This window comes from Guyanagaster necrorhizus (assembly GCF_019112545.1).
Source record: "Guyanagaster necrorhizus MCA 3950 unplaced genomic scaffold BT62scaffold_18, whole genome shotgun sequence".
NCBI lineage: Eukaryota > Fungi > Basidiomycota > Agaricomycetes > Agaricales > Physalacriaceae > Guyanagaster > Guyanagaster necrorhizus.
This window is the reverse complement of record NW_025064897.1, coordinates 208,048-220,345: the sequence shown is the minus strand read 5'-3', so window position 1 is coordinate 220,345 and position 12,298 is coordinate 208,048. Positions and strand designations below refer to the sequence as shown.

The following is a 12,298-nucleotide window of genomic DNA, read 5'->3' as shown; positions in this document are numbered from 1 at the left end:
GAATGCCAAGTTATGTAACGATATTGTATGACTAAGGAACCGTGTGAATTCCCACGCCCCTGGTGCCATAAAAGGCGCACAATTTTTTTTTCTTCTCTTTAATCTACGATCATCAATGGTGAGTCTCATTTTTTACTTCATCTTTCTGATGATTTCTTGCCGCCCCAGTCATAGCTCTTGGCCTTGATGATCGGCAGAGCACAGCCAAACTCATTAGTGCACCACTGATTCTTTTCTCCACTGCGTCGTCGTAACTTGTTGCTTACATTTTTCTGAGGTTCAGTCGTACATGCAATAACTCGAGTTCTCTCAACTGTTATTTCCGGTAAGTTAAAATGTCCTCCTTCGTCTTTCCTTCACGATGTGAAAACGTACACCCAATACCGCAATCGGCATACCGGTGATGGGGAGACCAACGAAAAAATACTAAGAACAGCCAGCTGATTTATTCCTTTCTGATCTGAGATATCTTGGCGTGGTTTGCTTATATTTTCATGTTCACAGTGGTCCTGGAGCTTTTGGCGCACATAATGTTCGTGACTAGTCTTGCTAAATACATTCTGTTTTCTATCGAGTTTGTCGGCAAAACCTATGGATTGTTCAACCATGAGAAGCATCAGGTTCTTCATACATATTGATGTGCGTCAGTCGCCTTGCGCTTTTCTCCTTATGTCACCCTTCGATAGGTGAGGGAGAGCCAGCAGGATGCCAAAGAGTAAGAGCAACCACGATGAAAACGAAAGGACTAATGTGGGGATATTCGATCCAGCAATATATGGAACTTGGCCTGTAACGGCGAGCGTTAGCAAATTTCGTATAGTCTTGAACAACGATCACCTATGATATATGTCATGGTCCAGCAAGTTTGTGCATGGTTGAGCTCGCTGCCATAGCTGACGACACGTTCAGACTAATTCGCGGGACATTATCAAGAAGACTAACAAGTTATGCTCTCTGTTCAATATATCTCATGAGCAGTCTAAGAACAGAGAGTACGAGCAAGCTCAGGTCAAGCTTGACGATGAAGTTTCGTTCTTTGTGCGGTTTACAGCAAGTAAAAACAAGGTTCAACTTTGAAGAGTACAAACTTACTTTCCGAACGAATCCCAGGCTACATACCAATGAAAGTATCAGAAGGTCCCGCTGAGACATGTCATGAAAACTTCATAGCTATACCAAGCGATCTTTCTTGTATCGTTCTACCGGTAAGGAAGATCTGGCGTGAACCGAACTTGAACGTCTGCTTTCAGATGCTGTCATATGGAAAAGCGTGAGGAAAGAAGCATAGAGTTCCACTTTATAGCTTCAAATTACCACTTCAAAGTGCTTTGTTCACACTGAGCATCTCAGGCCATACCGAACGAATATGGCGCAACGACTTTGATTGAATTTGGAAGCAAATTACGAAGTCGCTCATTCAACTTGGATTTGACGGCTTGACAGTGAGCCTTTCAACTCTCTTCCCACCTGTCGCTATTAGTACATCTTTCGGCTTCAGGACTGAATCTACTCATACATCTTTCCAGGTAGATGATATGCTACTATGTCAGGTGAAGAGATGAAACCATTATTTATGTTGCGCAACAATGGTGGCAAGCAACGCCATAGATACGTTTGCATACCACCCCTTCTCGTCCTAAGAATTGAGATACTCCCACGTATTTGTACGACTTACGGAAGATAAGACGTCCACTTCTGATATCCTGTCTATCATCATACATTACTATGGCCACTGCTGCTGTTTTATCTCCCACCCCTGCGGTTACTCCAGAAGGTCAAAGCAATAAAGCCTTACCCGCATGGAAAGTGCCAGCGACAACCAAGGAGCCTTGTAAGCCTGTTTTATGCAACCACATTTACTGCGCTACTGAAAACCGCTCTGCAGTGGATTGGGTTTTACTAGAAACCATCGATTTGAATGACCTCAATTCCAGTGATCCGGCTGTCCGTGAAAGCCTCATATCCAGATCTAAACATGCCCTCTCGGTTGATGGCTTTCTCTACGTTGTCGGTACCGGTGTCACGCAAGAAACTATTGAACGACAGCTCGCCATTACCCAGCACATAATTAAAGGCATTGCAGATGAAGAGAAAGCCGGATATACCGCCAAACTGTCTGAAGGCTCATACCGTGGCCACAAGCCGAAGGGAATCTGGTCTCGCCAAGGTGTCGTGGACAACATTGAAGTGGGTCCACATCTTTCTCGGTTTATGTTGATCGACGTTGAGTAAACATTACCTAGCACTACAACTTCGAAAGTCCGTCGTTCGATGGCAATATCGATCAGCATCCGCCCTCTTTACGTCCCTATCTCCCCGAGATTCAAGCTTTCGCCGACTACACGTACAACCACATAGTTCGTAAGATACTAGAAATCATTTCGTTTGTCCTGGAGCTGCCTCCAAACGCTCTTTGGAAGCTCCACAGTCAAGAGGGTGTCATTGGTGATTCCTGTGAGTTCAGTTACCCTGAGGATGGGTACCCACATCGTTCATACCAGTCTATAGGCCAACGATACATGGGCTATCATCCGAGAAGTCAAGAAGACGAGGAGAAGACGAAGAACATATGGAGTAAGGGTCACACGGACTACAACACCATCTCATTGTTGTTTTCTCAACCTATTGCCGCCCTTCAAATTCTGACACCCAATAACGAATGGAAGTGGGTTCAACATCGCGACGGCGCTGTTATAGTAAACGTTGCGGATGCACTGGACTGTAAGTATCACCTTCAATTATTCACATCACATCTTGAATTTCTTCTAGTCTTGACTGGCGGTGTCTTGAAAGCAACACGGCACCGTGTCATCCGTCCGCCTACTGATCAATCTGACATCACTCGTCTAATCCTTATACACTTTGCCCGAGCGCGCGGGGATCTTATGCTTAATCCTCTTTATGAGTCGCCGATTGTCAAGCGAAATGGCGTACACGCTTTCCAAAACCGTCTCGACGCGGGGGAGCGAGCTCCCACTCAAGCTGAGTGGCTGGCTGAACGAATTAAGCGGACCGGCCATGAAAAATACATCGAGGTCAAGAAGCCTGGCGATGGGAAGGTACAAGAGCATGTTCTGGGACGGAAGGTGGACTACTACGTGTAAGGTCTGATGGAGGCGTGCAAGACGTCCGGCGTTTTCGCCTGTTTTCAGCTTCAAATTTGAAACGTAACGGGGCAGCTTGGAGTATGTACCCCTCACTGTTGCATCAGATCGTGGTGACTGTTCAACCAAATCCTATATGTACGCTAAATATACACTTTTCACATCAGTGTTTGTGATCAATCCGAGTGGTCCTTGAACGACGATAAATCTATCCGTGGATAATAACATTTCCCTCGTCATACAGTTTTTGATCCTTGAACAGTAGTAGCACAAGGACCACCTTGGACCCTCAACGAAAAAAGCGGAAAATATTCGAGTTCTTTAGCACAATTCATGGTCGTAGTCGGCTTGGAACGCTCCAGAGTGAACGAGGCCCCAACGTTATTGTTGGTGAGTGTGATATGCGCTTACCTCCGTAATCTCGAATATTGAGCATTTGTCGCAATACAACTCGCATGGCCTGCCACAACTTGAAAGGTCCAGTTCGTTGTTGATTGGAAAGGGTGGATCCGGCCCGATCTTTGCCGCGCCCAACCACGCGAAGATGCGCCGCCGGATCAGTTTTTCTTCTAACTTACGACTATCAGACTTGAGTGGAATCAACCAAATCTTCGAAATCGAAAACTGTGGTATCGTCTTATTGACTCTTCAGCATTTGTGGTCTTTGTTACAAGCAAGGCTTATAAAGTTTACCCCTCTTTCTCCGACTAGTTCTAATGGGTTCGTTTATTATAGATAAAAAGTTTACTTCCGATGACATATAAACTTCCGGAGGCCTATCATCCATATGTTTACCACCAGTTAGCAACGCAATAGCGCCTACAAAATTAAGTTCTAGACTACAGGTTAAATATGTGGAGAACGAACATACCCCATTCCTTGTATCCGACCCCGAAGAACATACACATGTCGCATCGAAGCATTGCATGTTGGCAGCCACGAGTAGCGGTAATCGCGTCTGGGTCTCACTTCAGAGTCTTCGCATCACATCCTCGCTTTGATTGTCCAGACAAACATGATAGATGAGGGTGACTCCTGGCGGAAGACTGTTTCAAGCTGTACCCCTTTGTTTTATGGCCGACGACAAATCGCAAATCGCAACCCATTATGATGAAGGATAATCTAGTACCCGCCTCGGCCCGATTACACCCGCAGGACTTAACCAATAGCTATCCATGACCTCTACACCGATGGCGTTTGGAGGGCATCTTTTCGCTTCGTTCTCGAACACTGCGGGGTCTGAAGTGTATAAAGACGACCGATGCGCACATTCGGCAAATCTTTCAGAGTGTTTTTGCTATCCTGAATCCGACAGGTGAGTTATTTACTGACGATGGAGCATCCTCTGACCTAGCCATTCTTCATAGTATGACAGCGACACGTCAGGCTACCAAGTTGTGCCACAATTGTGGAACGGAATTCTGCAGCACTGCATGGATGCCCATTCCGTGTAATGCATTTTCGCAGCAGTACCGATGGACAAGCAACGTCCTACCTGCTCCGGAAGAAATCGAGTATCGCCGCGAGATTTCAGATGCGCGAGTCGAGATTTTGCGTTATGAAAATGAACTGCTGAGATTGGCACGGATAATGTCCAAGTTGGATGCAGAGAGAGCTGCTATGGAGACCTTCATTCAGCAGAAGGAGTCATTCCTTTCACCCATTCGAAGTATGCCCAACGAGATCTTAGTCATCATCTTCGAGTGCGCTGTAGACCTGGATGTGGCCTGTACCACACCATCAATCCGCGAAGCACTTTCTGTGCACCGCATCAGTCTCGTCTGCTCTCGATGGCGCGATATCGTGACTTCCATGCCGGGGTTATGGTCCTTTATATCCGTCTCTCTTGGCAGGCATACACAACACGACCTCATCGTCTCAGAGGCTCTTATTCGCAGGCACCTCGAACTCGCGGGAAACGAGTTGCTGACGATCCGTATCTCTTCCGAAAACTACATTCCCCATGCCCATTACCCATTCATCGTTCAGCTTTCCCATCACGCACACCGCTGGAAGGATGTACGCGTCCGCCTCTCAACTGCGGGTGTTGCCAAATTCTACGAAATCCTCAATCGGCCCGGCGTATCTCTTCCCAATCTCGAATTTTTGGCGATTGACTACCCAGCTAACAGCTACAGTCGCGAGTTCAGGTGCAACACATTTCAGGAAGCGTCCAAGCTCCGGGAAGTACATATGTCGGGGTCGGGCTCGCAGATAGTAAAGGTCCATCAGCACCCGTTGCCCTTCCCGCAACTTGAAGCTATCACCCTTGGTGAAGGAATTCACGACGGCGCATCGGTGGCACGTCTGATTGCAATTTCCGAAAACGTTGACCGACTTACCATCGTTACTGGGCCCTCACCAACCTATTCCCCAGTTTCGTCCGACATAAGCACCCTAGAGATCGTTTTGGCAGGAGATTTTGGTGTCCGGCCGCTTCTGAACGCGCTCACCCTCCCCAAGTTGAATACGCTAGTCTTCCGCCTCGCGGAATTCGGCTCAGATTCACGAGGCTTTGATTTGGATCCCGTTATTGACTTGGTAGCGCGTTCTGATTGTCACCTTCGCCAACTTGTTGCCAAGGAAGTGAAGGTGCTTGATCATCAGATTGACGCGCTCCTCCAGCATGTGCCTAGATTGGTAATAATTTCTTGATTATCATCCTCTGTGACGTTACTTCATCTGTACGGATAACGTTTCCTTTCCTTTGGGTTTTAGATTTATCTACCATAGACTTACTAGACTTCATACCATGATGTCTAATCCTTATACGACACCTGCATTTTATATTAATAGCATCCTAGACATATACCCGCATAGACTATAGAGTTTTGAGCACCTACAACCTGTATATATATTTGAATACCCCTCCTTTGGTATCGCAAGGGTCGAAGGTCGCCGCTATATGGTATTCTGTACAATATCAACCCCGAGGACTTGTAGGAGTCCTAGCCAGCTATTTCAATGAACGTAGAGGCAGGATCACAGAGAGGAATAATTTGCAGGGCCCTTAATGAATGATAATTTCAATTGTGCTGTCTCATTAATAATTTGGCTTGCCCGTATATATCGTCGGAGGATATCCGGAAGATTCACTGTTGTATTAGCCGTTGGTCTGTGTGTCTTCAATCACAACCCTGAATTGCCGTGGAAGAACGCATCACCTCTTTGAGTCGACACGCAAACTGGCACCAGTGACCATTGAGTATTTAGCAAAAGACATGGTCAAAACAAACACTCAAAATTGGCTCTCCACATGATACTCATCTATAGTATGTACTGAGCCATTTCGTCAATAAATATTTTGATATTTATGGCCGTCGCTCCCATCTTTCTCTCTCTCACTGACCGAGGGGTGGGTGGTAAGTACTGGATTACTTGGTTTACATAAATACTCCGAGCATGATATGTGCTTCCTTTGAAATATAATGTACAAAACTTGAGGAAAACCTTGGTGGGTTGTTATGGATTTCATTGAGGATGCCAGACCAAAGGATAACGGCACGGTGATTTACTTTTGATTTGCCAGGTTAGCTTTAGCCCATTTTAGCATCGTTTTAGCCCTTGATAGCCGCTGCGATCAACGTTGCCATAGGTTGCCATTCAATGCTCTCACAATTTCGGCTTGCGGGGGGGCTGTACTATTCAAAACGATTCAGCAGTCATGCGTCCCGCCGAATCCATTTTTCGTCAGGCCGGCCGTTGACCTGTGCACCAAGACAAATGAGATGGCGCCGTTAAGGTGCAACATCCATTGCATCTACAAGGTTTCTTTTTTTCTTTTTTCTTTTTTTTCTCTTTATCAAGATTTAACGAAAGCTACAGAAAAATGCGTTTCGTGTCATTTCAACTGAACTGTGCTTTCTAGTTGGATACCGGACTTGCATAAATACTCAATTGTCAAGATGTTATCATGTTCCCCGACGGCATGGACCGCTCCTCCTTCATGTGCAACAGTGCGCACATGTGTTAAGGTCGCCTCGCATATATTCACTGAAACGCGAATACCAGGTTGTCTGATGCACCACAATCATACTGCGGAAAACGAACCCAACAAGCTGGCAGCGCTGATACCATACAAACTTGAAATCAAGGGCGCCACTCTCATAACAATTTGTTGTCGCCATATGCTCGGCGAGCGTGAAATTGTATATTCAAGCAGGTATAAGAAGGTCTTTCATTCTCTATTATTCGATATCTTCAAATCCTCTTTACTATTCGGCAGTATCCACTCCTTCGATTTTACTAGATTTCGATAGATTCCAAACGACGCCATGAAGGGACTCATTGCATTAGTCACTTTCGCTGCTGCATCATCCACCTACGCGACGCGTACTTTCACCGTCACTAACAACTGCGCCTACACTGTCTGGTACGTGCACCATGCCCGATGTCCTTGCAATTTCCTAACCTGGGTTCTCCAGGCCAGCGGTAAATTAGCTGCAATGTATCGTTACACCCGCTCACGCTAAACTTGTTGTAGATTTACACCGACCTCAACGTCGGTACCTCTGTGCCCGACCAAGTCACTGGGTTTGTGCAATTAATATCTGATACTTCGCGATCTGATCGTGATGCTTGAAGTTGGGAAGCAGCTGCTGGAAGTACAGTGTCTTTCTCCGTCCCGGATGACTGGACAGCCGGCCGTATCTGGGTATGCAATACTACTTCCCCACGTCGAATCTCCCTCACACGACATAGGGCCGTACCGATTGCGACTTCTCTACGAATCCTGGGCCTACCTCCTGTGCCACTGGTGGATGTAATGGTGGACTGGAGTGTGATTCTACCACCGGAACTGTAAGCCCATCTTTTCAAGAGCTCAAAATCAGAGCTCAGGCTCACAGAGAGGTTAGGGTGTTCCTCCTGCTTCTGTTGCCGAGTGGACGCTTGAAGGATCCAGCGGCGAGGATTGGTACGATGGTGAGCTATCTTCTCCCACTCGAGTACACACTGACTTCCGACTTAACATTCCAGTTTCTCTCGTCGATGGGTTTAATATTCCGATGGCTATCACCAACAATGTTGGCTGCTCCACCGCTAGCTGCCCCACCAACCTGAATACCGACTGTTCGTGACAAGTTTCTTTTCTCAGTTATGGAGAAAAGGATTTACCCCTTACTGATCCAGGCCCATCCAAGCTCGCTTTAACGTCGTCTGGAACCACGGTCGGATGCAAGAGCGCGTGTTACGCCAATCTTGATGGCAACCAAGGTAAGAAGCATATCTAGGTGTAACGTGATGATGCTGATGCGCTCTCTAGCTGACTCTGGCAACTGCTGCAGCGGCAGCTATAGCACTGCTGCCACTTGCCCATCTAGCGGTGTTGAATACTACAGCTATTTCAGTAAGTTTCTTGTCCTACTCCTGGAATGTCAGGACTAACTAAATATTCCCCCGCTAAACAGAGGATGGTTGCCCGGATTCCTATGTCTACGCCTACGACGAGAGCAGCGGCACCGCCTTGTGGACGTGTGGAAGTACCCTTGCGGCCAACTACGGTTCGTGTTTAAACATTCTTGTATGCACAGTAACTTATAATAGCTTTTCATGCGGTTAGTGCTCACTTTCTGCCCTTAAAAAGGAAGGAAATACATAGATCTTTCAACCTCCTAAACCCTTCGCTCGTTCTATTTAAGTACTAAGTAATTGTTCTATCCACCAACGAATATACATACCCATCTTTACTTTCACATGCTAGCTTTAAGTAGGTATGCAAGTCGCAAGGACTTTGAACTTTGAGGCAAAACAATTAGAAATCCTGAGCAAATCCATATTAGCCAGTGATTTCAGACCCATCAGTCCGAGGTGCAGTGGAACTTGGTCTACTAAGTCATTAACACCACTCCTAAGTAATGCTTAAGAACAAGACGGTCTACTATGAACCACCCGTCAAACTCGGAGGGAAACCAGAAAAGTCGACCTGGTCTTGTACGGGGCGGCCAACAAGGGTGTACGAGACACGCAGACGTAACCGTACATTGCTCTTTTAAAATTGATCAGCGTCAACACATGAATTTATTACACACAAATTCGACGTACACCAGGTGGACATATCACGCGCATTTGCTGAGTTTCTGCTGACCCAGGATTCACGTGTGGACTCGACATTGGTTGCATTTGCAGCTGCTGTGACTGACGGATGATGAAAATTGAGCATCTCGCGGTGATGGCCCTGACTTGAGAGACTTACTTTCGGAACGGCAGCCTGGAATGTGAGACCGGTCACTGCATCACCTCCCGTCGCTTGGAATCGAGCAAGTATGAGGACTACTCCAGGCTTCGTTGGAGATGTTTGAGGCGTGAGCGTAATCTTAAGCTCGTTCCTATCGTACGCAGTGTATGAGGTGAGATGAGAGGCAGGTTGCGGATGAGGAGCCGGGGCCTGAGGCGGTGGCGATGCAGGGCTATCAAATAGGGAGGGAGTGGAGACGAGGGAAGGAGAAGCAGATGGTACAGTAGGCGTTGAAGTTGTCGTGCCGTTGTTCGGCCCGAATAATCCGAGAATGTCATCTATCGTTGTTCGTTGTGAAATCGGCTTAGGTGACGCGCTTGCTGAAGGCGTGGAGCTTCCACCTGATGAACCAAAGATCTCAGCAATAAGCTGCTGATCATTGGGCGCAGACGACGCGGAAAGTCCATTGACGGGTGACGCTGGTTCGTCCCCTAGAAGATTCCGCGACTCCGTCGACCCAACAGGCTTATTTTCGCTCACTAAAACATGGTTACATTACCGGAGGACACATAGCAAATTTTGCACTGACCGACTCCCATGATGGTGGCCTTGAGCTCTGGAGGCGGCATTCGTTCCAGTACACCTTCTCTTAGCTCACCGAGATTGAACAAGCTAGCAAACTCTACCGCACGCTGCTGCAGCTCAAGTTCAGGACTTGTGGTATATTGTGTAAGAACTTCGGATATACGTTCTTGCTGTGCGGTGGAGGTCGTAGGTCGTGCCGCCATTTTAGTTATTGCGGAAAGAACGTATTGTCGTGTTAGATAGTGAGCATACGGCGAATCAAGAATAGACAACAGCAAATCAACAAGTTCTGTGTCCGTGACCTATACGATATATCAATAAGTACAGGCGCCGTAAGCGAAGAATGACTAGAACAAACCAGCTTTGTCACATCGTCATCGACAAGACCACCTTCTATTATAATTTCACTGTATTCTCCAATGATCCAAGAGGCAGCGAGTGTCAGCGATTCTTGAGATATATCGTCCTTCAAAGCCCTATACAATCGTGAGGCCGTGTAGGCTTGAAGTTCTGGTGTGTGCGCCACCAATCTGATAAACGCCGACAAGACTTCCTCGCGTATAAAGTTGCCGGCCTACATGTGGATAAGATTATGGATATGAATGGTGCAAAGGAAACAGCCACTGACGAGTTTGAGCACACGCAGAACGGTATCAATATGCCATCGTTTACTCGGAGCGAATCTCTCCGCAGCCAGGCAAATTTGGGTAGTCATCCCAATCTTGAACTCGTCGTCTGCAATTTCTAAAAACGCCGACAGCTCTCTGACTAGTACCCGAACATTTTGTTCGTTAATGAGAGCATAAGATAATTCTAATGCGCGACGTCGAATAGAAATATCAGCGTCACGCAAGCAGTCAAGGATAATGTTTCGATGACGTTGGACGGCATTGGTATCCATTGATACCACCTTATTCAGTGTGTTGAGAGCAACATAACTGAATAACCAGTCAACTCGCTGATCAACGACGCAGGACAAAGTCACGCACCGAATGTTGTTATCTCGATTGCTCAAGAACTTCCCTAGAATATTAATGGCCATAACGCGCAATCCCGTATCAGCTTCAATCTCCAAGACTGTCAGCACGGTTTCGTAGAGTATAGAATTTCCAACATTCTTTGTGGAATCTGTGTTTGTGGCGACCTGCGGTTGGATTGAGAGAAGGTATCAATAAAACTTCTATGAGTTTACCTGCGCCAGTATATCATTCATCGTATCACTCGCATGCTCGTCACCTTTGCCTAGGAGACGCAACAGACGTAGTATTTTGACTTGAAGAAAAGGGTCCGCGATTCCAGACACATCATGCTCAGGACTGTAGCCTGTTGTGACTAATGACTTGAGGGTTCGAACAAGGATTGGGACAGCCTACGGGAGGCTGTTAGGGACTCCAAACCAGGACGAATGCATACGAACATTTCGGAATTCATTGAGAACGGAAGGATCGGTTTGAGACATTTGAGTTATCAACGTTATTGACGAAAGCAGGACACCATGATTACGGTCGGTCAGGAGGTTCTTAGCTTTGGAGACGAAGTGATCGGTTAGGTCGGGGACTTTCTTGATAACTCTCAGAGCACATAGTGCCGCCTTTCCAACATGTCAGCTGGCACAATGGAGAATTATATTTGTACTCACCTTCTTGCGTATGTACGTGTTACTAGAACCCAAAAGCTTTTCTATCTCATTGGCCAGATCGCGCGACATTTCTTCGGAAGCAATATTGGCGAATGTGCAGAGTGCCAGCCCGACCGCATACATATTGGAATGTGCCATGTCACTATAGGAGGCATTAGCGTCTGAAATCGACTGCAAGAGAAAAACATCACGCACTTCTTAAGGGAATTCGTTACCAATGTCAACACCTCTTGTTTCTCATCCAGTAGCAGCATGATACCCAGATAACCAAGACGCTTATCTGCAAAACGAGGGCTCGCTACAAGCTTGAGGCATTCTATTTGTCCGAAATGTGCCGGCGAGCCCAGCATGTGGATGTAGAGGAGTTTGGCGATGTTGTTGTGCCGAGCATATGAATCCTCATCACGAAAGGACGCGCGAATAGCTGCTGACTCTTGCTGAATCAGAGCCCTCTCGTCGGCCACGGTCTAAAGTGACGATATCGATCGTTGCAGCTCAAGTTGACTGCGTTAATGCTGCGTACCTTGCACGACCGGATGCCCTTGATGAGGGCTGATATCAAAGTTAGGCCGGGAATGAAACATCTGAGGATAAGCATACCTTTGAGATTGTGGTAGACCATTGGTATCCCGCGCGGCGCTGTTCTTGAATGTGTGCCTGTGCAAGCGACGTGTGATGGATGCAGAACTGTGACAGAACTGTGACGCTATTAGTGTCACACGTTACCCCCTGTTACCAACGAGGCTCTCCAGCTCGCTGTTTGGATGCAATCTTTGCTTCCTACCACCATGCCGT

At 46.9% G+C, this 12,298-nt stretch overlaps 4 protein-coding genes across 4 annotated transcripts; 3 read left to right on the top strand and 1 right to left on the bottom strand.

The window, feature by feature from the left end:
- The first annotated feature begins 1,576 nt into the window (after positions 1-1,576).
- On the top strand, positions 1,577-3,257 carry BT62DRAFT_970952 (Clavaminate synthase-like protein). The gene is made up of 5 exons (XM_043189001.1): positions 1,577-1,831; positions 1,886-2,187; positions 2,244-2,454; positions 2,509-2,721; positions 2,770-3,257. The coding sequence occupies exons 1-5, from the start codon at positions 1,726-1,728 to the stop codon at positions 3,102-3,104; spliced, it is 1,167 nt and encodes a 388-aa protein (XP_043037821.1). The 5' UTR covers positions 1,577-1,725; the 3' UTR covers positions 3,105-3,257.
- Positions 3,258-4,472: 1,215 nt separating this feature from the next.
- Positions 4,473-5,759, top strand: BT62DRAFT_921162 (uncharacterized protein; the record flags this gene model as incomplete). The annotated part of the gene is made up of 1 exon (XM_043184274.1): positions 4,473-5,759. The coding sequence occupies one exon, from the start codon at positions 4,473-4,475 to the stop codon at positions 5,757-5,759; it is 1,287 nt and encodes a 428-aa protein (XP_043037820.1).
- A 1,487-nt stretch (positions 5,760-7,246) lies between these two features.
- On the top strand, positions 7,247-8,770 carry BT62DRAFT_933987 (thaumatin-like protein). Its single transcript, XM_043186656.1, has 12 exons — positions 7,247-7,276; positions 7,330-7,476; positions 7,529-7,535; positions 7,588-7,637; positions 7,689-7,758; positions 7,806-7,904; positions 7,961-8,027; positions 8,082-8,174; positions 8,235-8,318; positions 8,368-8,451; positions 8,513-8,605; positions 8,665-8,770. Exons 2-12 carry the CDS (start codon positions 7,379-7,381, stop codon positions 8,682-8,684), a joined length of 765 nt encoding a protein of 254 aa, XP_043037819.1. The 5' UTR covers positions 7,247-7,276; positions 7,330-7,378; the 3' UTR covers positions 8,685-8,770.
- Positions 8,771-8,982: 212 nt separating this feature from the next.
- On the bottom strand, positions 8,983-12,125 carry BT62DRAFT_1007974 (gamma-adaptin; the record flags this gene model as incomplete). Its single annotated transcript, XM_043177403.1, has 13 exons — positions 8,983-9,090; positions 9,147-9,239; positions 9,298-9,818; positions 9,869-10,166; positions 10,223-10,438; positions 10,493-10,802; positions 10,854-11,008; positions 11,057-11,233; positions 11,282-11,455; positions 11,504-11,645; positions 11,699-11,970; positions 12,027-12,055; positions 12,104-12,125. The coding sequence occupies 13 exons, from the start codon at positions 12,123-12,125 to the stop codon at positions 8,983-8,985; spliced, it is 2,517 nt and encodes an 838-aa protein (XP_043037818.1).
- Between the last annotated feature and the right edge of the window lie 173 nt (positions 12,126-12,298).